At 29.8% G+C, this 24,309-nt stretch overlaps 4 protein-coding genes across 18 annotated transcripts; 2 read left to right on the forward strand and 2 right to left on the reverse strand.

The window, feature by feature from the left end:
* Nucleotides 1-27: 27 nt before the first annotated feature.
* LOC138188588 (uncharacterized) lies at nucleotides 28-6,655 on the forward strand. The gene is made up of 5 exons (XM_069130514.1): nucleotides 28-480; nucleotides 685-806; nucleotides 937-1,089; nucleotides 1,153-1,511; nucleotides 1,600-6,655. Exons 2-5 carry the CDS (start codon nucleotides 686-688, stop codon nucleotides 5,140-5,142), a joined length of 4,176 nt encoding a protein of 1,391 aa, XP_068986615.1. The 5' UTR covers nucleotides 28-480; nucleotide 685; the 3' UTR covers nucleotides 5,143-6,655.
* A 190-nt stretch (nucleotides 6,656-6,845) lies between these two features.
* Nucleotides 6,846-8,694, reverse strand: LOC138188589 (COMM domain-containing protein 3). 9 transcript variants are annotated; one of them, XM_069130525.1, is made up of 4 exons: nucleotides 8,485-8,694; nucleotides 7,510-7,651; nucleotides 7,160-7,431; nucleotides 6,846-7,079 (listed from the first exon to the last, which is right to left on the reverse strand). In XM_069130525.1, the coding sequence occupies exons 2-4, from the start codon at nucleotides 7,643-7,645 to the stop codon at nucleotides 6,909-6,911; spliced, it is 579 nt and encodes a 192-aa protein (XP_068986626.1). In that variant the 5' UTR covers nucleotides 7,646-7,651; nucleotides 8,485-8,694; the 3' UTR covers nucleotides 6,846-6,908. The 9 variants fall into 9 exon arrangements, with proteins under 9 accessions (XP_068986626.1, XP_068986619.1, XP_068986616.1 ...); XM_069130518.1 differs by having other exon boundaries at nucleotides 8,282-8,694; XM_069130515.1 differs by having other exon boundaries at nucleotides 7,510-7,659; nucleotides 8,282-8,694.
* A 373-nt stretch (nucleotides 8,695-9,067) lies between these two features.
* Nucleotides 9,068-11,139, forward strand: LOC138188590 (uncharacterized). The gene is made up of 3 exons (XM_069130526.1): nucleotides 9,068-9,212; nucleotides 9,424-9,549; nucleotides 10,054-11,139. The coding sequence occupies exons 1-3, from the start codon at nucleotides 9,201-9,203 to the stop codon at nucleotides 10,234-10,236; spliced, it is 321 nt and encodes a 106-aa protein (XP_068986627.1). The 5' UTR covers nucleotides 9,068-9,200; the 3' UTR covers nucleotides 10,237-11,139.
* Nucleotides 11,140-12,961: 1,822 nt separating this feature from the next.
* gogo (thrombospondin-1 like protein golden goal) lies at nucleotides 12,962-24,235 on the reverse strand. Of its 7 annotated transcripts, none has more exons than XM_069131018.1 (20): nucleotides 24,128-24,235; nucleotides 23,580-23,726; nucleotides 21,758-22,040; nucleotides 21,484-21,571; nucleotides 21,105-21,321; nucleotides 20,196-20,382; nucleotides 19,833-20,054; nucleotides 19,551-19,700; nucleotides 19,011-19,359; nucleotides 18,222-18,352; nucleotides 17,809-18,063; nucleotides 17,440-17,695; nucleotides 17,105-17,329; nucleotides 16,645-16,792; nucleotides 16,368-16,538; nucleotides 16,151-16,283; nucleotides 15,787-16,061; nucleotides 15,589-15,705; nucleotides 15,256-15,381; nucleotides 12,962-14,341 (listed from the first exon to the last, which is right to left on the reverse strand). In XM_069131018.1, the coding sequence occupies exons 3-20, from the start codon at nucleotides 21,776-21,778 to the stop codon at nucleotides 13,861-13,863; spliced, it is 3,552 nt and encodes a 1,183-aa protein (XP_068987119.1). In that variant the 5' UTR covers nucleotides 21,779-22,040; nucleotides 23,580-23,726; nucleotides 24,128-24,235; the 3' UTR covers nucleotides 12,962-13,860. The 7 variants fall into 7 exon arrangements, with proteins under 7 accessions (XP_068987119.1, XP_068987124.1, XP_068987118.1 ...); XM_069131023.1 differs by lacking the exon at nucleotides 24,128-24,235 and adding an exon at nucleotides 23,794-23,856 and having other exon boundaries at nucleotides 19,914-20,054; XM_069131017.1 differs by lacking the exon at nucleotides 24,128-24,235 and adding an exon at nucleotides 23,794-23,856.
* Nucleotides 24,236-24,309: the final 74 nt, after the last annotated feature.

A 24,309-nucleotide genomic window follows, 5' to 3' on the forward strand; every position in this document is an offset into this window, starting at 1 on the left:
ATATCGATAAATGATACCGTTAATTTGTTACAATAGCCCGTAGTACTCATATATTTCTTAGTAAATACAATGTTTGCTGTAATTTATTAATTTTAGTTATTACCTTCTTTTCTTTACTTTTTTCTTGTAAAATATGGTTAAGGACTACACCTGAAAGGAAACTCATGTTTTTGGAAATGTCATTGGCATGATTGTTTATCCACCATTTTGTTTTGCTGTCGTCCTCAGAGTTTTTCCTGGTACCGTGGCCTATTTTACAATGAACTAGATTGACTCAAATTTCGAAAAATCGTAGAATCAGAGAACGCTCTGTGTTTTCGAAGAGATCTGTTTTTAACGGATTTGAGTCAGTTTTTTAATAAATGTTCTCATTATGAGAATTCGTGAAATTTCACCTCGAGTTCTGACCCAACTTTCCTGACTTCTTTAATCAAATGGCGATTACTAGATAAAACGAACAGTTTTCGCGTCATTTACCACGTAAGTTTAATATTTTAACGATTCTACTTGGGTATAATAGCGCCAATTGTTTAAAACTGGTCGAAAAAAATTGTTTTAGTTCTTGTTTATTAATATTTCATATCATTCAATATTATTAACGTTTTGTGTTATTGCAATTTGTGTGATATTTTTGTTGACTATGAGGGTTAAATATATATGATTAATACAGTTTTCTTACTGCAGGATGTCAGGTCAGAGTGGAGGGCATCGCTTAAGGTTGTCCAAACTCAACGATCAGCTGACGTGCAAATTATGCGGTGGATATTTCATTGATGCCACTACTATCATAGAGTGTTTGCATTCGTGTATGTGTATTCTTCTGTCGCTTTTTTAATCCTTTTGTCTGTGGTGAATAAATACAGTTTCATCATTGCAAAAGGGTTAAGCGACGATTCCAACATATTGATGTAAGCGGCGATTAACGTCGCACTACAGTTTGCAGGAGCTGTATTGTCAAGTATCTGGAGAACAATAAGTATTGTCCAATATGTGAGGTACAGGTGCACAAAAGTAAACCACTACTCAACATTCGTCCAGACCACACTTTGCAGGACATTGTGTATAAACTGGTACCAGGATGCTATCAAAGTAAGTTTTATTATTAACAAAAGAATAATGTAATGAAGATACATTTAAATATTTATATTACAGATGAGATGCGATGTAGAAGAGACTTTTATTTAAAACATCCTGAAGCATGCACTCAAGCAACATCTCCAGAGGCAAGAGGGGAACCAATTGAATCGCATATATATTCTCCAGATGAATCACTTAGTTTATCATTAGAATACTTTAGTCCATCTAAGGACATCAAAGGTATAGCTGTAAAACCTTTATTGAGGCGGTATCTTCGTTGTCCTGCTGCAGTGACCATTTTTCATTTACAAAAGCTTATACGAGCTAAGTATGGCTTAACTGATGCACATAGGGTGGATGTAATGTATAAAGAGGAACCACTGTGTAGTAGTTATACATTGATGGATGTGATGTATATTTATCATTGGAGACGAGTAAGTATCAACGGTCTATTGAAAATATTTGGAAATTCTAATTCTATTGAAATTTTTTTCTATAAGCACTTTATCATATTTATTTCAGAAAGTGCCATTGCATTTAAGTTACAGAATATTTGAATCTTCTCCAAAGCGAATAAAACTTTCTGAAGATAATGTCAATTATAAAACAACTTTACTTCATGCTGGAATTGATTCCATTGAATCAAAAGAAGAAAAATCATTAAAAAGGGAATGGAAAGAAGTACAGTTGAAGATTTCTGAAACTGGTATTATGAGTATTACAGATATAACGGACCAACAATTTAAGAAAAATACAAAAGTTGAAGAATCCATTACTAGCATTGAAACAATAAATACATCAATAGTTGAAGAAAATGATAGTAAAAATAACATACCTGATGTCATTGAAGGAAACAAACTGTCTTCAGACAAACAAGACGTTAGCGAGTCTGATAATTCTTCCAAATTAAACGAATTTGGTGAACAAAAATGCTCCAATCAAACAGAAACTGTGAAAACAAAAGGAATAGAAAATACGATAAACCTTAAATATGAGGAGGAATCGAAAAATCGATCGGATAATAACAATGTTGAAGATAAAACAATTTTACAGAAAAGTATTCAATCACAAGGGATGGCACAATATGTGAGTGAACATGAAATTAGAAATAATAACATTGAAAATAAAGATCAAAAGGAGTCTACAAGAAATAACAATAATATTATCGCGGATAAATTGGAAAACTCTAAGCAAAATTCAAGAAATGAGGTAAAATTTATAAATACAGGATCGAAAATCAATGCTCTAAGTGTGAAATTACAATTCCAACCGAAAACTGGACAAATTAGCAGTAACAATGCTTCTTCGAAAAAGGTTACGAAAGATAGGAAAATCACACCACAGTCATCTAAAAAGGTAGATGTAAAGATTACTGAAAACTTAAAATCTACAGAGCTGAAAAATTCTTTTGATCCTTCAAAAACACAAGTAATGACAAATAATGGCGGGGTTACATTAACCAAATCATTAGTTCCATGTTCAACAAAAGCCATATCACAGAAAGCAGAATTACTGGATGCCACAGAACCTGTTTTATCAACGTACCCAAGTACTTCAGTTAATTCTGAAACGAGAGAAACGGAAATAAATGTAAGAAATGTGCAATCAACTGATCAGAAGGAAGAATATTCTTCTCAAGGAGAAAGTATTATAGAAAAAAAACCAAATGTATCTGAGCAGATTTCAACAGAATCTTGTCAAAGAACCAATGGACAAGCAAATACACTTTCCCAAAAGTCGTACACTCAAATCGAATCGTTATCAAATGATAATCTCGCATCATCAAATCTTTCTACATCACTACCTATGTCTGTTGGTAATGGAATCAATCCAATTTCTACGTCAACAATAAGTCAATCTACATCTACATTTCCCTATATGGTCCAGGATTTGGTAAATAATACTATGTTGAAAAATTCTCTTAAAAGTTTGAGTACATCAACGACGCAAAAATTATCCTCTATTGCAATTTCTGAAAATGAAGTACCTACATCTTCAGTATCAGAAAGTTCTACAGCATTTACTATACCTTCCTTGAACGTTTCTTCTTCTTTGAAAAGTAGTTATCTAAGTCCAAGTACTTCAAAAGAGTCCGTTTTGAAAGCGAATTTGGAAATAACTAATACATATTCAGTGCCTCCTTGTCCCGATGCTATTCCAATCTCTTTGATGAAACCAACAATTCGTAAAAATGAATTAATTACGAAGGGTTCTAATTTAAATGAAATTTGTGCAAAAATTGGAGCCTCTGGCTCAAAAATTAACGACATTTGTGCTAAAATTGGGGAAAATTCTAAAGAAAAGAACAAAACGGAAGCAAGAAGTAAATCTGATATCCCAGATTTATTAAAAATCGGGAGAAAGAATGGTTCGCCATCAATCGCTATTGATTCCAGTACTAAACAGCAGCAACATACAAATATTCCAAATGTGCCCGTTTATGCACCTAATAGTAGTGCAATCACAACAGAAAGCAAACATATTTATTCAAATGTAAAGGACAGTCTTAGGGCTACTTCGTTAATAACTACTTCTCCAATGGCTACGTCACACTCTTTACAGAAGGTTCTTTCTGTCTCTAAAAAGCAAAGTCAAGCAGTAGGTTACAAGACTCTTCGTGATCCTCCAAGATGCTGGAATCCTACACTTTCTAAAAACAATTATGTAGCAGTTAAAAATCAAAGTAAAGAGACACAAAACCAATTACATCAAACCACGCTTTTCGAAAGAAGTAAGACAATTCAATCTAAACCGGCTAAAATTTTTAAAATGAGAAACATGCCAAGATATTTGGGTAATCCAGCATCTGGAGTGAAGCCAATGTACGGTATTGGTAATGAATGTAAAGAAAAAGAACAGTCGACAATGGCATCAACAACAACTACAAACACATCTAGCAGTTCTAAAAATGGGAACTTGAGTATGATGAAGATAGATCCTAAAACTTTATCTCCAATTGTATCAACAGTTAATTCACCTATCGTTTCACCACCTCCATATTCTCCTAGTGCAAGGAATTACCCAAATCCTCCATTCTCAAGAGATATTTGTAGAAGTACTGGTTCGCCAATATCTCCAAAAAATTCTCCAGTAAATATGCTTTCAACGAGTCCTTTTATACCTTCTCCAACACCAAATATGAATCCTGGGCTAATCTATCCTCACTTTCCACGACCATTTCCAGATGCTACTAGATTTCCAAATCCTTTGATACGTTCACCAATAGGAATTCCATCTCCCAGTGCCTTCCATAGTAATTTACCTCCTTCAATTAATAAATTGTATCAACGATCTAGTTATATTCCACAAACTACTGGCTTTTCTCCAGTTTCACAACCCCCAACAGTTCAGAGAATACCACCAAGCACCTATTCTTCACCTAAGTCACCTAAAACTACCTCTCTAACAGCAATTTCTCCTGCATCTTACAACTTGGTCAAACCCGAAACACAAGCGATTGCAACATCTCTTGAGACTAATAACCTGCTTCTTCCAGAAAATACATCACAGGAAGATGTTAGTGCATTTAATTTGTCTAAGACTGGAAATTTTTGCAACACGGAGGTTGTTAACATACCGACAGAGACAGTTCGAAATTCTAAATCAACTTCGCTTTCTCCCAGTTCAAGTGTTGGACAGAATAAAAATACATCGATCGTTACTTCGAAAACTAAGTTAGAAGCGTCACCATTGGGTGCAGGTGATCAAGATCAAAATAAGGAACGGTTGGAAAAGGAAGCTATAAAATGTAAAGAACAAAATTTATATCTATCAAAAGGACAAAATTTGGAAAAGAGTCAATCTGATGAGGATAGTGACAGTGTAAATACGAAAAAAGAAAGATCTCCTCCACAAATTAATGGAGATCTCACTAATGAAAAGAAGGACGAAGCAATAACAGAAAAAATTACAGAACAGAATGAGCAAAATGAAGCAGAGATAGTACAAGTTTCAGAAAAAGTTGTTGAAAAAGAAAAAGTAGAAGAACCCAAAAACGAGAAATGTGAAAAAACCGAGGAGCAACAGAATAATTCTGAGATTCAAGTCAACAAAACAAAGACATAAATTTTGCATTAAGCAACTCATGCATGTTGTATGTTCGTTGACGTATGAAAATATTCGGATATTACTACATTTTATTTTATACAAAATATTTTGTCGAATCGTAATTCAACATATTTCAGATTCCTGACAAATTTTTTCACGCTGCTAATACAAAACGAATACGTGTTGTTATTTTAATTATTACGATTTTTAAACTGCAAAGCATTAAACATATTGAAACAATAATATGTTTAATGTATCACTAATATTTAAATCTTTATCTTACATAAAAGTTGTAATAATTAGAAATACATAACACATGTCTCTCCGTCTCTTTCTCTCTATCTATTTTCCGGTTTAAACAAAAAAGAAAAAATGAAAGAAATGACTAAATATATTCAAGGTCACGTTCGACATAAGGACTGTATAAAGATTATATAGAAAACAATACTGCGTATAATTAATCATATTTATATGAGGAGTTTTTATAAAATAATTTCACGCAGTCCGTTAGTTTACATTATTTATCATATTTCTGAACAAATTTTATTATTTGTTTCTTAATATATCTTAGTCAACTAAATATCTAACCAAAGCCTCGAGAATTAATCTAATGTTCCAAGTAGATTTAGCTACGATACACTTTTTCGATTGGCTCTTTTTTCGCATATACCCTCTTTTTAAAAAGGAAACAACTATAGTAAATTGTCCGAGGCCTTATCACAGTAATCTTATATATGAAATAATGTTAGGAAATCGAGAGCAAGAGAAAATCGTTGTTAAATGGTTTAAGAAGATGAGAAAAAGTATTACGCTATATAAGTGATTTCTCTCTTTCCAGCTTAATTAGTTAATATTATCGATGTGTCGCATCGCACCGAATTATTAAAATAGCACGCATGGATAAGAAGTCCACTATTAATTTTGATAAGTGCCGGAAAGAAAGAAAGAGTTAATGTATAGATAAATTTTTAATATTGGATGATTTTCTTTTTCCTTTTAGATACATTTACTTGTAAATAGTGTATAATGATTCAAAGAAGTCTATATCACGTATTAGATATAAAAAAAATTATCGATTATTAATATAATTTGACACGCATATTTTTAGGTATTAAGGATGTAACGATAGTATTTTTTGTCTAATACGAGGAAGCAATTTTTAGAGAGATGCCTGATTGTAGAGCAAAAAACAACGTATTTTTAATAAGTTATTAGTTGTGTGCGCGCGCGACTCTTTTGTATACAAGGTGTACCTGAATGAGTGAGCGAGTGAAAAATGTGTGTGTATAATTTTGTGTAAAAAAAATTTCAATATCGAAATTTTAAATTTCAATATCGAAGTTTTCGAAATTTTGTTTTATTTATAACAAAACGTTGATCGTCGTTTGTTTTGAAATTTATGTACATGTTTTACGTATGTTTGTGTGCCCGCGCGCATACTCTGAAGCGCGCGCGTTATCAATACAGTAATAATACTACGTAAAGTAGATGATGTTCTTTTGATTATAAAAATATAGTTGATTATACTTTACACAGTCTGTTGTTTGTATAAGATTTTACCATTACACTTATACGTACAAATATTGAGTTTATTATTAAACGATTACTATAATAATTGTTGTGTAAATGTTAATATACATAAATGTTATAAGTTGCTGATAATTATAATTTATAGAAACTCACATATTGTAATAGAAATAGCTAAAACAAAAATAATTCCAAGGAAATTTGAAAATATACATGGATCATACTATATGCAGCAAATCAATAATTTAAAGATACAGCTAAACATTAGTAAGCTTCTCTGAGTATCTGATGGCATCTTTGAGCTTAAATACCAGTTCTTGCAACTGTTGTATTGTACATGAAAATGTTACATGATCTATTGTTTCATGTTTTTTAGTACTAAGTCGCACATGATAAAGAGGAACACCTAGTGAATTGCATGTGTCCAACTGAAAATGACTTTCATGAATAAGAGCAAATAAAGCATCTGTGAATGAAACGATCGGTGTTCTATTCACCGATCAATTACCTTGACACAGTAATCTAAATGCCAGTCTATATCAATAATGTGAGGTGGATTATTGCCTATCAATTCCAACTGAGACTGTATTGCCTTTTTATTATTAATGTATACTTCACATAATTTCGTAATTCTTTTTTCACCAATATATACAAGATTTAAAAAACTTCTTAAGCTTTCTTCATCTAAATCATGTCGGGTAGCCTCTATAAGTAAACATACCACATCAGCAAAAACCTTTTTTGTTAAAATTGGTTTCGCATCAGATGTTTTGATAGTGCCTGAAATTTTATTAGTTTCAATAATTATGTTAATTAATCTTACTTGTATTTGGCAATTACACCAAAACAAATACTCACATTTTATTTCTGAAGGATTTTCATATATATATGAAGTAGCCATTCCTAAAATTTGTAGAAAGTTATCGTCAGTAACAATATTTGTGTTTAGAATATTAGCAAGACCATCAATGGTGTCTTTTGATAATTCCATCATTATATCCTGAAATACTAAATTCACTTAATGATACACTAAAATCAATTGAATAGTATAACTTTCAAATAATTTAGTTGTTTTTATAATATATGTCCATCGGGATGACTTCATTTTTAGAACTATGGAAAATGTATAAATATTCAACTAAATTTTAAAATATCGAATAAAAATTTCGTAAACATGATATGTGAGGTTATCTTTCATAATTGCCAACTATGTATGTTATCGATTTTCAATATCTGACCTATTATAATAATAAGCGGTAATAAATTGAATAACTTTAATTTATTTAATTTACTTTGTAAAATATGAATATATCACAGCTAATTTTTATTAGAACCAAGAAGAGTATAGATTCTACATGTATTTGTGTGTGTAGTCACAACTATAACATATTTTAATTTTTATTATATTTAAAGTTTTAATAAATATTTGTTATATATATATATATTTATTTATTTATTTATTTATTTATTTATTTATTGTAAAAAAAGAAAGAATATACATTAAAAATAAATTATTATTTATTTTAACCAAAAACTTTTTTCATATGATAATAGTAGCCACACACAAGATATTGAATCTACTGTCAAGTCTGGTAAATCATACTAGAGATGAAGAAATAGGAAGATGAACCAATGAACATAGACGAAATTCAGACAACAGTACGCAATACGAATTATCTGTTTTAGTGCTAGATCTCTTACTATTACTCAGAGAAAACGAGCCGAGATATACATAGTTCGTCGGTTCGAATAATCGATTCGATCCAAGTATTCGAAAGATCCGAGCAGCGTGAAAGAATCGAATAACTTGAACGATTCGAACAGGTCGTATACCTTTTGTACAAATTAATTAGACCATCGTATTCGCTTAACGCAAAGTATAAACTACGTGTAATGTACGAAAGATGTATGACCTATTCAGATCGTTCGAGTCACTTAACTATTTCAAACCGATCGAGACAATTCGAGCTACTCGATTCTTTCGAGTATTCGGATCGGATCGATTATTCGTACTTACGAATTGAATATTCGACGGTTGAAATGGTCACCGGGTTTCAGGGGCACCCCGAGGTCGGTAAGGTAGGTACATACAATACATTATCAGAAGATTATTTTTTCTCTAATAGTGGATCCGAATATATTTTGCTGATAATAAACATAATTTATTTGACTGTGATCACGGTAAGTGATATGAAAATTCCAAGTAATGTTTTTTTACAAGAAAACTCTGTCGAATTACGAATTTTGAGCAATATTGTGTATTTGTTTTAATAATTATGTTGATTCAAGCAATACTTTACAAAATTAAGGAGACGCTTTATCTAAGTAAATACAAAAATTGAAATTTCTGCAACGATCGATTTACGAAGTCAGGAGCGGAAGAATAAGCGTACGCCTGCGCCACGTCCTGTACGTACTCTGTTATTTCAAGTACTCGTGCGAAGCGTACAGTATTAGAAATTAAATATGTAGTTCAATTTTTACCAGATTTTTCATACAACATCTTAAAAGTGATTGCATAAAACGTTGCACGAAAGATTTCAGCAAAAATGCGCAACAATGTAAGGACTACAATAAACGATAGAGTTAATCGAGAGAAAGTGTAATTTGTTATATTGTTGCATCTCTATTTGCTCGTTTCGATATTTGTCATTCCATTCTTCCACGTTTCTCATTTATTTCTTTATACGTATATTTTTAATTTCAAATTGTGATAATAAAACGACAAAAATATTAACATAAAGATATTATTATAAATTGATTCTCTTGTAGGAAGGATCAGTGTTGTACTTGTTACTAGTATTAATCTTATGCGCAGAAGTATGTATGACAAACGCGAGACATTTGATTAAAAAGAGAAATTATAGCGATCAAAGCGTGAGAGGTTATTTGGCAGAGGTAAGGAAACTGTAAACAAACATTTATTATTAAACTGCGGATTTTTATGCATTTATGGGAAATTTAAGAGCGAAAAAATTGCATTAATTAATGCAAGCGAAATATATGAAATATCAAATAAGTGGAACACTCTTAGGTGATAATGTTCGTATATCCTTAACCGGACATTTCCGCGTATACTTCTTGTATGCTTGAGATTACTTCGTTTTCATTCTGCAGATTTCATGTTGCTGTAATTAATCAAAAGCCCGTAATGAGCCATAATGAGAGATCCTACACAATATACATCACATATCTAGGCATTTTCAGTGCAGAAGCGATAGCAATCGTCAAAACCCTTGAATCATTTCTAACAATCAGCAAATCAAAAATTGTACCATCTTCGCTCTAATCTTTCTCCTAGCCTTTCAATTGTGTTTACAAAATGAATTTCCAACGTGAATTTCCATAGATATTCGCAGTCTATACATTATTCATGAGTTATGAATGAATGTCTGTTTTTAGCGGACTTGTTGGTGGAATGAGGTCTGCAAAGAAGAATTTCACAGCAAATTCCGCTGCCGTTGTCCAAGATGGTCCTATTGTCGTGCTCCTGGCAGATATTACGACGCTCATTGTAGTATAACACGTACAGGCTACATTTGGACTCAACCAGAAACTTCGTTGACGCTCGAAGTTAATAAATGAGTCCTTTTTGTAAATTCTTCTTTGATCGCACTTATCCAAAGATCAATCAAAAACTAGTACAGTAGGATCCCAACTACGTGGGGGATAAGGCTGTTTGGATGAGAGAATTTACAGATAATAGAACAGTTACTCTCCTGATGTTCATCTTTACGTATGTATTAAAAAAAAAAAAAAAAAAGAAAAAAAGAAGGGAAGAACATAAATATCAATAATAGCAATACAAACAATGAAATTAAATATAATTCTATTAAAGATTTATGGGCCCGAAGTTCTTTTAGCTGTTAAATCACACAACTTTTTTAGCAGATCTAATTCGGTAAAGTTACATTCCATTTATGACTGCTACCATCTTAACTCTATTTCTAACGCTCCAAATATGTACTTGGAAACGTTGAGGAATATCATTGTCATTATATTCATGTTTCATTTCATTGCCCGAAATACACGTATATTAGTATCATGGTCAATCGAAGAAGATTCATCACATTGAAACCATTCTGTCAGGTCGGCGTTATCATAACCTCTATCAGTTCGACAGAAAACTAACTATTATACTAAGAAGAAAATTAATCTAACGTTGAATTTGCTTTAAACACTCGAAAACATTTGAACATGTTAATGGTAAATCATGTAAAAGTGTTTCTAACTTGCTTTCCTTAAAAAATTTCATTACTTAACTCGCCTCTTAAAAGCTTTTATACGCAACGACAACTTTCAAACACAACGATCAATTGCATTCAACGACGCAGATTTCCAAGCGAAGCTCGAATGTGCATATATTTATCTTCTACTCTCAACGAAACACTTTACACTGTTGCCGGTTGATTTTGTTAATTCTATATTAGGTGTTTACAGTAATTATAATAAGTAATGTAATGTTAAATATATTGAATATTATATTTATATTGTATACTATATCGTATTTTGATGCGCAATTTCATTATGTATTTTAAATTACCTTTTGCATACATTTTATCGAATGTGTATTTTGAGATCAGCATGTGTATGCATATTAGTTACATGTTTAAATCATACACCCATAAGTATCTAAATGTTATAATTCAATTAATTATATTAAAAGATGTATTTTTGTTATTCGTAAATATATTATCAATGTATCCATACTATGGGATAAACTAATTTCAAATATAATTATCAAGCTAGACAAAGTTTTAAATAATGTAATTAAGAAAGGCAAAAGATTTAGATAAAAAGATTTATTTACTAATACTCAGTCAAATATTCGTTTAATTTATTTAATTTTGCTATTTAATCGTGACACATAAAACGTATTTTTCAAATGTATGCATAGAATGTTTACAATAAAAATTATAATAAAGTACAGTAAAATTTGATGCAAAATGTTTGTCGAATGCATTATCTGATAAATCTTATTCTTTGTTTCGGTTACAGTATTAATTATATACATTGATTACAAATTGATACAGTATTAATTATATACTTGATTAAAAATTTTTACATCAGTGCGTAGCATAACGTACCAATTGACTCGAAATAGAAGACGAGAAAACTAAAAATTAATCATCCGATGACTAGTGCTTTGCAAGAAATTAATAATAAATAGAAATTAATTTACGTAGAATGTAATTTAAACACGATTAAAAATTAATATAAGTTGAATGTATATACACGTTAAAAATGATAATTACTAATTTAACGTCGTATAAATATTAATTTTAAATATTATAAATATGTATATAGTACGTTTCTAAAAATATACAATCTTTTAAATATCGATATCCTTTCATCGTATATGTGTGATAAAAACTAGTACCTACATATATTTTTATGTAACATATGGCAATCTTATTTTTCTAATACATCGTCGAATTACATTATTTTTCACGTTGCATGATTCCTCGTGTGTTCTCTTATATTATTTTTGTGTTTCATATTAGATAATTTACTTTACCATTTATATACAAAGAGAACAATAAAAATATTCCTAGTGAATTATTAATCAACGTGACAATATTATTTTAATTGTAATCAGGCAAGATGAAATTGACTGCTTCAGATGACGTTGTGGGAGAAGTCATGAATTATAGCGTTCGTTGTTCCAAAGTAGTCAATTTTTTTCTCATACAATTTTTCGTATTAAAAAGGTATGCACAGACGTCTTAAGATATTAAAGTAACCGAGATACACGAAACACCCTGTATTATATAAACAATACATATATCCTTTTCTAGAAAAGTAAATGAGACCTAAATTAATGCTTGAAATAAGTAATATAAGTGATGTAGAAATCAGCTCCTATAAAATATATTACAACTTTACACATGATTTCTGTTACGAGTTATTTGAAGAAGAAAAATTGATATACATCAGTTATATAAGAATATACATTTACTCATATGATCTTTCATTAATCATTCTTATGCATGATATATATTTTTCGATACATTTTATATTATACAATTACATAGCAAAATAGTAAGTCTTAGAGTAACTGTACTGCGTCATATAATTTGTACTATACCAATGATTAAATAATGAGAATTATTATATACAATTGCACATAATCACGTTAAAGTGGTTAACGATTTTAAAGATATTGAAGATCTGGTTCCAAACACTAGAAATTAGTCTCCCTTATTGCATTCAATTCCATGTTTACTAGATATTTTTGGATATTTTTGTTGGAAATATGAGATCTCTTAGACCTTATGCCTTTTTTTGATAGAGTTTCATAGACTTAGACTTAAAATAAAGAAAGAAGAAGAACAAAAATTTGAACTTTACAAACATTTTTAAATTTAAAATAAAAATGTAATTATTCATCTATAAAAAAAATCTTTTCAGTTCAACATATGAGCGTGATAATATTATAGTAATATATTTCAAAATGCAACTCGAAGAGTTTCGCATAATATGACCTTATTATCTCTACTACCTCATGGCAGTGAGCCATTAGTAATCAACGATCGAGCTAGTAAATGTCGTTACGTAGCATTTTATAATCGCCCCTTTATATCAGGACTTCTTAGACTATGGATCGCAACCCCATATGAAATCGTGTAACAGAATTATGGGGTCGTGAAAATTTTCGAGATCGTGAATGCGGAAAGTTTAAGAAGCACTGCTTTAGGATTGATAAATAGATTGCCTATTCCTTTGTACATATTCGCTCTAAATTTAATAGCCGTATCTTTATAATTGACGAAGTTACAGTAAATTTTGTAAATCGATATGAATCGTTCGGTAGCAGAGTCAAAGTAGTTAAATATAGTTTTTCGCTTTATTCTTTTTTCCATTGTCTGTTCTTTTAGATCGTCATAACTATTATATCTATTATTACATCAAAATCCAAATTCTATTACAGATAAAAAAAAGCCTCGATAATCAACTCTTAGTTATATCTTGAGAGACATTAATGTACTTTGTTACAAGTTTAACAATTTTCTAAAATCATTACTTTGTAATAACAAGAAATATAATTATATTTAAAGAAATAATATTAAGGTATTTAAAATACCATTAAATAATGAAATCTAAATGTTCGCGTGCTGTTAAGCTAGCGAATGATATAAACGAAAACGTTAAACTAAAAAAATCATAGAAGTTATAGTAGAAATGAATAAGAACAATTTTATAAAATTTCTAGTCGATATATTCATCATCATCATCGTCAACAAATTTAATATTTTGATCATAAAAAGACCCCTGCTTTAGGCAAAATGTTTCTATACCATAATCTGGATTTTGAACATTTAAAGAGGCATCAATATCTCTGCCATTTAATTTTCGTACTTGAGAAAAGCTTTTTAAAGGGCTCCCTGATAATTCTGTCATAGGAATATTTACTGTGTCCTTTATGTTTGTAATTGACTGAGTGCATTCCATTAACTCTTTATATTTACAAGACATATTTGTTATATCCTCATCTTGATTGTTAGGAATTTTTTTTTGATTACAATTCTGCTTTATCTTTGAAAGATCTTTTTGTAAAATTCTGTTCGGCGTAGAACATAGTTTTCCTTTATTATTTTCATCGTTATTCAGCATATTTATAGGGCTTCCAAGAAGGCTTTTAGAAGAGTTCGATTCTTCGCTTGATTCTTCATCTTTGCCTAGACGAACCCTATGAGGAGCAAAGGACATTAATATAGAAACGACTATTTTAAAAATAATTTAAGAGATATGAAATATTTGAAAATGTATATTCTATTCTTCTTAGTTATTATGCATCATCGTAACATATGAATACAGCAAAGCCCTCGTGTCGGTTTTCTTAATCGTTGGGGTTTCATGAGTTACTTTGATCCACATATGGATTAGTGAAGCAAAAAAATTATTATAATGTTAAATATGTTCGTAAACAAAAGAAATAGAATTGAAAAATTATGAAATATAATAAAAAATAATATATATGTATGCATTTACAAAATATTTTAAGGCGCAAAAATGTATAGAATGTATAATAAGTGAAAAAGACATAAGAAACGATGTAAGATCGTAAAATCAGTCAGTATTTAAAGTTAACAACTTTCGATGACTATAAGTGATTTGAGATGTATTAAGGGCCATAAGGACCTATACATAGTATGGAGCTTCGTTCAGGGATGAACTTAGGACTTCAGGGACGATGTCAACTTAGAAACACTTTTTCCTTCGCTACAAGTTTCTTCCGAAGGAAACTTATCCCCTTGTAAAGTTATAATACCAATTATAATAAGTTATAGTAAAGGGATTATACTCACCGAAAGGAGTAAAAAATGTCTAATCAATATACATACATATATTGGGGTAGGTCCTAAAATCAATCCTTTCAATGTCGATGAAGCGAAATGATGTTATTGCGAATTCAATCAAGCATAGTAAATAAATGGTAACTTGAGACAATGATCGAACGCGAAATCGCAAAATTTTACATTGAAAGGATTGATTTTAGGATTTACATATGTTTATTAGACATTTTTTACTTCTCTTTGTGAGTGCTATAATCCCTTTAATACCATCCATAGTTATATAAATTACGTACTACTACGGACTTACCTCCGGTTTGAAATAACACAGTATTGTTTATGTTCGAGGATACCAGATACAGATTCCATGCTTACTTTAATACTAGAATCTTCTAGAAGTTTTTGGACAGGAAGTAATTTTTCAAACGTTCTTGTTCTGAAAGTTTCAGAGATTTCACTCCTAATTAATTTCCATAATCCAAATTTTAGCAATAGTCTCTTTTCTTTTTAGAAATATTTTTCATTATTAATATAAGACTAGTTAAACAGTTTTATAATTTAATGCATATAAATTAATCCATAAAAATATTATATCTGTAAGTCATTTGCAAAGCAATAATAGGTATATGTTTTTAATATTTACCCTTGTTCCAATTCAAATCCAAAATCTTCAAAACTAGAAAGTTTCATTCTTCTATATTCGGAAGGTGTTAATGCAGCACCTTCAGTCTCAAGAGCCAAAATAGAATTTCTCTTGCTTCTGTTGATGAACAATAACATATTATTATGTAATTAAAATAATATTACTGCTAAATTAAAAAAAAAAAAGGTTACTAGTTACCCTAAGAGAAGATCTTCTGTGTCTAGATGTAAATCCTCGATTGGTGGAATCCAAACTAAAAAAGCAGGATCCATTCCTAAGTAAGATCCTGGAACAGCACTAGCATTTGCCACATTGTAATCATAATAATCCAGTTCGAGTTCTGAATCAGGATTTGTTAGACTAAATTCTGATCCTGGACCTTGTAGAAGTTTTTCACGATTTCTTCTTTCCTTTGTTTCTTTCCCACTTACTAAAATTGATGGACTTGAAATAACACTTTCAGGTGAAGATTCCTATGTGTTAAGAAATATACAAAACATTGAACATTACACATATAATTTTTCTTTAAATTTTATAATTTCTTAGATAAAGAAATATTTACTTTTCCTTCTGAATAACTAATATCATTATTTTGATAAATTTTTGAGATGCTATTACTTTTATTATCTTTTAAGTTACCATTTTCCATTTTTAATTCTTTCTCTTCTGAACCATCATAATCTATTGTTTGTAACCTATATAATATATCAATAATATTGTAATTAAATTGCAATCTTTTAAATCTCTGTTATATCAAATAAAATACACAATAAACTCACTTTACGGGATAAGCATATTTAACTTCTGGTTTATGATACACAAGAATACTGGAAGCTGATAATAATTTATCACAGTTCGACTTTATTGATGTGATTGTTTTGTCAGAAGAACTTTCCAACGTGCTATTTAATTTTAATGTACTAGAACTCAATGTAGATTCATCCTTGCACCTACATTGAGAAGATATGTATATAATAATAGAATTCAAATTTGATCTTTTTTATTGTAGAACAGTTTTTACGATTTTCTAGAATTTTAAAATAATATTATTCTTACCCTGTTAAGGTTTCAATACTATGGTAGTGATCTTCTGTATTACTTAAAGTCTCCTTTGGAGCAGATTTAGTGGTTGTTTCTATCATAGAGATAACTTCGGAAATGATTGTACTTGTAGATAGAAATTTTGATCGATCAGGCATTAGTTCTGATTACAAAAAAAAAAAAAAAAAAAAAAATGAATTTGGTTGAGATTATAGGTACGAAACAGTTTCTAGTAGTTATGAAAATTATTCGTTTTATATGATAAGAATAGTGCTTAGATTAGCGCTTAGATTAGAATAGTGCTAAAGAATAGATATAATTCCTATTATAATCATCAAAATGAAGAAAACGGTCAACAAAGAAAGTAATAAACATTAATATGAAATTAATATTAATGAAACATTCAATAATTTTATCAAATAATTAAATATTAAAAAATATATATAACTGATGAAAAATGTCATAATATTGATACCTGAAACATCATTGAGACTATCCAAATCCTCAGCAATACGATACTTTCTATACTTTATAATAAATTGTAACGTCAAGAAAATAGAAACTACAAATATGAGTATCAAAAGCAAGGCAGTTGCTAAATGTGCTGGTTTCCAAAAGATCCATTCTTCTTCAACGTTCGTTAAATTTGTTTCGAAAGGCACAGTGGTGGTGGTTCTATTTCTTTTTAGATACTTTTTATCTATAAAGACGAGGTGTTGCAATTAACTATTTTTAAATAATCTGCTTTAAAAAAGTATGCAATGTTTTAAATTACTATGAAAAACATGATTCTGTAATAATTATTTTTACCTAATACAGCTGCATGAGCAAGAAAACCACCGATACAAGCATCCCCTGATGCTACAAGTTCATCACTAAAAAATTCCAGTAATAAATTTTGCCCAGAGCTGATGAGTGTTTTCACAGTAAATTGCATTTTATCATATGTAACGTCGATTAAGAGATCTGCATTTAAGGAATTCCCATCCCGAACGCGAAAATACTGTCCTGGGCAAGGAAATTGTAATTGATCTAAATGTAATCCAATTATAAAATTCGCCTGCGCCTAGACAAATTAAATCAGACTGTAGACTATTGATGTTATTATCTGCGGTAATAATTTATTATTTATTTGGCATTTATTGATTATTTATTTTCTTATTAGTTATTTAGTATTACTTGCAAAAGCCAGAAGGATCGGCCAGGACAGGCTTGAGTATTAGCTCCAAGGATTTTCCTGTAAGGTTGATGCTTTAATACAATACGACATCCACATCGACACTGTAATCCAATGTCAGCTACAACTTCCGGCTTTGTTGCAGCCAAAACTGCACTATCGCATATCGAATTCTGAATTCGATTATGCCATTCTTCATTTTTAGAGGATACTTGCCAAAATATTTTGCCACAGAATTCAGTTTCTATTGCCTTTCCCTATCATTTGATAAATAAATGTTAACTTTAGTGATTTTGTCATTCCTATTAAGAAATTGAACATACGTGTATAATAATTATTTATTTGGATTTCGAATTAACCATGTAATTGTACTAACAACATTAATTGAATCTTGCATTAATAAATGAATATTTACCTGGCAAAATCTTGCTCCATATTTCGGAGGTGGAGTGTCGCAAAAGCGATATCGATTTCGAATTCCTCCAAAACACGAGCTACTGCATGGGCTCCATGGACTCCAAGGTCCCCAACCAGCAGCATCACTTTCTAGATAGAGCAATATTGAGCAAAAATGAAGTATTAAATAAATAACTTGTATGTTTCTAATATTTATACATAATAAAATGTATTATTAAGATACATTATAATGTATGTTTTCAGGACTTTCTACATAACTTCGACAATCTTAATTACTATCTTAGTTGTCATGATAAAAAAAAAAATTAAGCTATGGGAGTGAATATCATCTCAAGGAAATATCATCTGATATTTTAATAATAATAATAATAACGTTTTTTAAATGAAATAACATATTTTATCCTTTATTATTAAAATGATGAGATTAATAGTATAGGTAATAGTATGTGCCATACTATGACCTTGAAATGACCTGGACCGAGAATTCCGCAAGTAAATGACTGAGGTGGAAGCTCACAGAAAATGAATTTCAGAAACAAAATCGTACTATTTATTATTTTAACGCGTGCTTAATGTTTCGATAACGGCAGCAGGTATAACAATGCGTATTTCCAACGTTTATAAAAGCATATTATCGGTTACAATAAACAGAGTTGGACATGCATTAGTTTTACACCTAAATAAGTTTATTGAGTTTAGGGGACTTGTTATGAAACATACTGCATATGTACGTAGAGATAGATATAATGTTAATATCATACATAAATTGTGAAAAGTTTGAATGTACCTTGGAGTGGGAAGGTGGGTATGCAGGACATATTAACATCCCCCATAGCACCTGTGACCGCCTGGCTAACATAGACGAAACAATATTCGACAAATTTTTCTGTGAAAAGATCACAATCGAAAGCCAAGGAATGCTTGCCAGGTATTGATCTAGATTCGGTAATATAATGAAGACTGGAGGGTGAAGCAACGGAAGTAACATCAGCTTTCAAACGACCATAAACACGAACACGATCACCTTCTAGTCGACACGCAGGATATTCGAAAAGGACGGCTACACCTCCTGACCCTTCACAGGGATATATCGATCTTGCATGAACCGTAAGTTTAAATTCTTCAGACCACTTCACCTGTAATTCAAACGTAAAGTAAATAGAAATTTATAGCAAGATATTTATATACATTATTGTTTCTAATATGTTATTTACTAATGTACTGTTAATGTAAGTCGCGAAAACAAATTTTCTATTATTATTTGAAGGATTTTATTATATCATGTAAATAATTGGCTTGGAATAAAATACACCTTTGTGCTAATTACCTTAAAGTACACGCTAGTATTTGGTGCTGTAGGATTGGTATTCGAAGCTTTTAATCTTACAGCATAATTGCCAGGTAACCCGAGCAATTCACATCGGAAAAAAATAGTCTTTGTTGGTAAAAAATCTCTTATTTCTTCATAATATAATATCTGAAAATATAGCACGAAATTTACAAATAACATAATAACTGTTTTATCAATAATGTAACTGTTTTAGAGATAATAATAATCTCTAAAATAGAAATAGGTAAAAACAAAGTTGTAGAAAGATTGTTCATTTACTTGAATATAAGTATTATTCTGCAAATAACAAGCAGTTACACTAGATCCGCAATATATTAATTGTAGGATGTAAACAGTTACAGGAACATTGTCAGATGGACTGCAGTTTACTCCATTGTATCTTATTGTGGCTTTGACAGGCTTATCTGGGTAAGTAGTAATTTGCTGAGATTCTAAGAAGATTGTTGGTAGTGGCCACTTTACATCTAATATTTTACTTGTCTACAAGCGTAAATATGTATCATTACCATTTTAACGCAAATATGCTACGATCATATTATAGAAGATGTAATAAAAGGTACATTAAATATTAACGATATTATAGAGAAAATTCTATAAGTATAAATGAGAAACAATAACAACCTGATGAAGAGTGGCAACAGGCACTGTTGAATTTTCATACTTATATTCCACTCGTAGAGCGTAAACACCGCCACGAGTAAAGTACCCGCAGGGAATGATGATTGAAATGGTTTCATTTCCCGAAGGCAACTGTTCTAGTTGAATTTCACCTATTAATTCTGATATGTCTTCAAAAAGGTACAGTACTCTATGAACAATATAAACAGCATGTAGCGGTTAGTTTGTAGATCGTACAGTCAAAGGGTAATCGTTTAAAACATTAAAATATTCGATCACTCCTAGAAACTTGTTATGTATATATACATTGTAGAAAACATTTTGGGTTTTCATTAGTACTGTAACGAGACACGACTATCGTCATTATCTTGGTAAAATTTGAAACGGATCTGAAAATATACGTGGAGGGTTCGGAAATTCAACATTCTCTGAAAATAAGTTATGTGGTACAGAAATTAATCTGTATACGGGGCGTATTATGACATATGGGACCTACTCTAGGAGTAGACAGAAGGCACGAAAATAATGAGAGAAGTTCATATGAAATTTTTTAAAGATTGCAAAATTCTTTGATACGACGAGTGCAAGCATACGCACAGACCAAAGATAGCCATTTCGAGCATCTTCTATGAAGGGGCACACGTTCATATGAACTTTTTTCACTGCTCTTATGCCTCTTGTCCATTCCTGAAATAGGTCCGACATATTATGATACATCCTGTATACGTATTTTCTGGGTGGTTTCAAATTTTGCTATTATAAAAATGATAGCCCCGTCTCAGTACAGTGCCAATGAAATTTCAAAAAATGTCGTAGAACGTATTCATGAAAAAATTCTATAGTAACTTCTCGAATATTTTACATTTCAACAATCATTTTCAATAGCTCTCAATAAGACGCAAACTAGCTTACCTCAGTAGAAAAAATCGATTCGAAATATTTTCAAGTGATTTCGAATCTGCATTTTCTTCTTCTTTGAATCCATATTTGTACTTTGTTTTTTCTAACGTTTCAGTCGACTTTGTAACAGATATTGTAAGGTCTCCCGAAAGGGCGACGTGAGAAGAAGGAGAATCAATTTTCAATGCAACAAACTCATCTTCTTCCTTTATCATTGATCTAGTAATATCTAAATTTTTTATTTTATTATTATTAATTATCTAATGATTTGTATTTAACATATATTCACATTAATGAAGTATAGAATTAAATGGTAGATAACATTTTCATTTTTATGTATGTATGTCTTTCCATAAGAATTTAAATGTGAAAAGTAATGAAATAAATTTACCGAATTCAAGGAGGATGGTAATTAGTATTCCAAGGAAGAGCCATTTAAATTTCAAATTCATATCCAATTCGTCATCCGTGTTCAATTTCTAAACAACCGCAGACAAGTAAATATAACATTTAAATTAAGAAATTGAAAAATTATTTTTACTTCATCATTTTTACTTACTTTTAATTTTATAAATATTCTCAATAAATAATAATAAAAAACCAGATATAATTTCTAATGTCACAGTCAATTAATCTTAAAAGCATTGTAATATTTATAAACTTACAATTTTCTGGTTTATCTGCATGCGAACATTCTCCTCGTGAATAATTTTTCTCGCATTGAGAGGAGGAGAGTCATAAATGTGCTGTTGGTGGAGGATGCACCACTGCAATTTGCAGGAATCGATATCGAAGGACTTATGTACACCGCAAACTTTCACTATTCACTTCTCCAACATTTTTACACCTTCGCAATTTAGGAAAATGCTTGACAGTACATCGTCTTTATTACCATTAACCACAATGTTAAGCATTAACATCATAATCTGTCTTATTTATATTTCCAAACTAAAACAATAACGATAAGATTAAAGATTCAACAACTATCACGATACAGTTGGATTTTAATAGATAAATTAAAAGAAGAAGTTCAAACATGGACTGTAACATTCAAAGTTACACAAATATTTTACATTATTTTTTTAGTAAAAATTGCATATCACAGTTTCAAGAAAAATTGTGAAAAGCGACGAGCAAAACTCTATTATACATATAAACTATATAACGTACAAACAAAATATTTGTTCATAATCGTTATAGAAAGTATGCACATATCCCAAAATTAAGGAAAATCATATTATTTAAATGAACTGTATATAGTAATATAGTATGTATAGTAAATGTAAAATAAGTAAAATATTGGCACTATTTTGAAACAAAAAATCGATGTTTAAAAAATATCTTATAAACTGCAAAAAAAAAAAGCATTTCCAAAAATGGTAAACAGAAATAAACAGAAATAAACAGCAAACTATATGTTTATTAACATATTTTTCAACAAAACATTTTTATATTTCACTATAAACACCTTTTCTTTTTAAATGCTCACACGACGTCCTCATTAATGCAATGAAACAGTCATAGACAATAATGTATTAATCATAAGCAGAAAAAATCTATAGCAGACTGAATGAAAGAAATGTAAAAGGAATTTTAATCGAGAAAATGTAAGGGTAAAACACGAACGATCCATACGCGGTTCATAAGGCAACTAAACTGTCGGGGTCGACGGCCAGTTCTCTCTCCCTTATTCGTCGGCCCACCCCACTACAAAGGTCGTCCTTTAGGGAAAGAACTCTGACAGAATATCGACTTTAATCAATGAAGGGATTATATTGACCTAAAGTCTGCTAAACGAAAGAGTGCTGTTTATATTATATTTGCATTATATATATATATATATATATATATATATATATATATATATATACACAGCATATTATAAGTGCAATTGATGCAACGTTAATACGTACCTATTAAAAAAGAATTGGTTGTTTATTAAAAAAACTTCTATTTTTAAGATTATAGTTTTCATATTTTTTAGTTTTAGTTATTTTCATTATACTGCATACCTACGTATGTATACATATATCTTACAAATATGTTAATTCAGTAAATATATACACATAATCAATGTATATTTACTAATTTCATACCTAAATAAATATAATCACAAGCAATGAAATTTTAAGTAGAAGTATCCTGGATTGTTTAAGGATTAAGCGAGTGATTGCATAGTCAATGCATAAATCTCAATTTTGCGCATTTTTATTATATGGCATAGGTATACATAACATATAAAAATTTTTAATCTTTATTGTATTGCTTATATCCTATGAAAATATTTAATATTTGTTTAAAAATCATTTTCTTTAGGGATTAATGTAATTTTAAACTATTAACAAAATGTCATCATGACTATTTTTAATGTTATTATTCTTTTATTCTGTTATTATTTTAGATTTATAAATCTTCATATCCTAATTATTTTATTTTGAATAAAATTACTATAATCGATAATGTTATTAAGGTAAAACTGACTATTACCTTTTACCACACTCTTGCAGTACGTTGAACTCTTATTACTTTATTGTCTGTTTATGATATAATGACATGTCACTTATCTTTAACGATCCAGGAAACATATTAGCAACTAATTTTCCAGAAATCACCGTCTCATGTTATATATGCTCTCTGCAATATGAAATTTATTTTATTACAAATGTTAATTAATTCATGTATTTATAAATGTACTACATACGTACATTATGTTACTTGTTTATTACCTACTATTATCTATTACGTGTTTTAAAAACAAATATACTTCATACACATACATATTATATATACGTATATATATATATATATATATATATATATATATATATATATATTTAATTACAATTTAATGATTTGTAAACATTAACGTCTTTCATTACTTAACTGTAATAATTTCTCAATTTCATTAAATATATACCCTCTTTGCAAATATTTCTTATTTCTTGTTAACAAAAAATAGTGATTTGTAATGTTTTCTATGTTCCTAAATTTAAAGCACATAAATATTATCAATTATGTTTAATTAAAAAACTAACCACATAATTTTATTTATTCGTTTTATATAACACATTAAAATAAAAAAATACTGAGAAAATTTGATCTAAAATGATAGGAAATATTAAAGGAATTTTTGGAAAGTACTAAATATATTAACATTTACGTGTTTAGGTTGGTAGATAACCATTAAATGAAAACTAGTAAAATACTATGCCGAACT

This window comes from Bombus flavifrons, chromosome 17 (assembly GCF_040668555.2).
Source record: "Bombus flavifrons isolate JBK064 chromosome 17, iyBomFlav1_principal, whole genome shotgun sequence".
Taxonomy (NCBI): Eukaryota; Metazoa; Arthropoda; class Insecta; order Hymenoptera; family Apidae; genus Bombus; species Bombus flavifrons.

Bases quoted from the DNA above. Each gene is read 5' to 3' on its own strand.
- LOC138188588 (XM_069130514.1), top strand. From the start codon at position 686: ATGTCAGGTCAGAGTGGAGGGCATCGCTTAAGGTTGTCCAAACTCAAC. The intron at 807-936 runs GTATGTGTATTC...GTCGCACTACAG, and splicing joins CATAGAGTGTTTGCATTCGT to TTTGCAGGAGCTGTATTGTC. The intron at 1,512-1,599 runs GTAAGTATCAAC...TATTTATTTCAG, and splicing joins ATATTTATCATTGGAGACGA to AAAGTGCCATTGCATTTAAG.
- LOC138188589 (XM_069130515.1), bottom strand. The intron at 7,432-7,509 runs GTGAGTATTTGT...ATAAAATTTCAG, and splicing joins AAATCCTTCAGAAATAAAAT to GCACTATCAAAACATCTGAT. The intron at 7,080-7,159 runs GTAATTGATCGG...AGTCATTTTCAG, and splicing joins ATTTAGATTACTGTGTCAAG to TTGGACACATGCAATTCACT.
- LOC138188590 (XM_069130526.1), top strand. The intron at 9,550-10,053 runs GTAAGGAAACTG...GTCTGTTTTTAG, and splicing joins TGAGAGGTTATTTGGCAGAG to CGGACTTGTTGGTGGAATGA.
- gogo (XM_069131018.1), bottom strand. From the start codon at position 21,778: ATGCAGATAAACCAGAAAATT. The intron at 17,696-17,808 runs GTAATACTAAAT...TAATTTGTCTAG, and splicing joins GATCCTTCTGGCTTTTGCAA to GCGCAGGCGAATTTTATAAT. The intron at 17,330-17,439 runs GTAAAAATAATT...TCGTCTTTATAG, and splicing joins TGCTCATGCAGCTGTATTAG to ATAAAAAGTATCTAAAAAGA.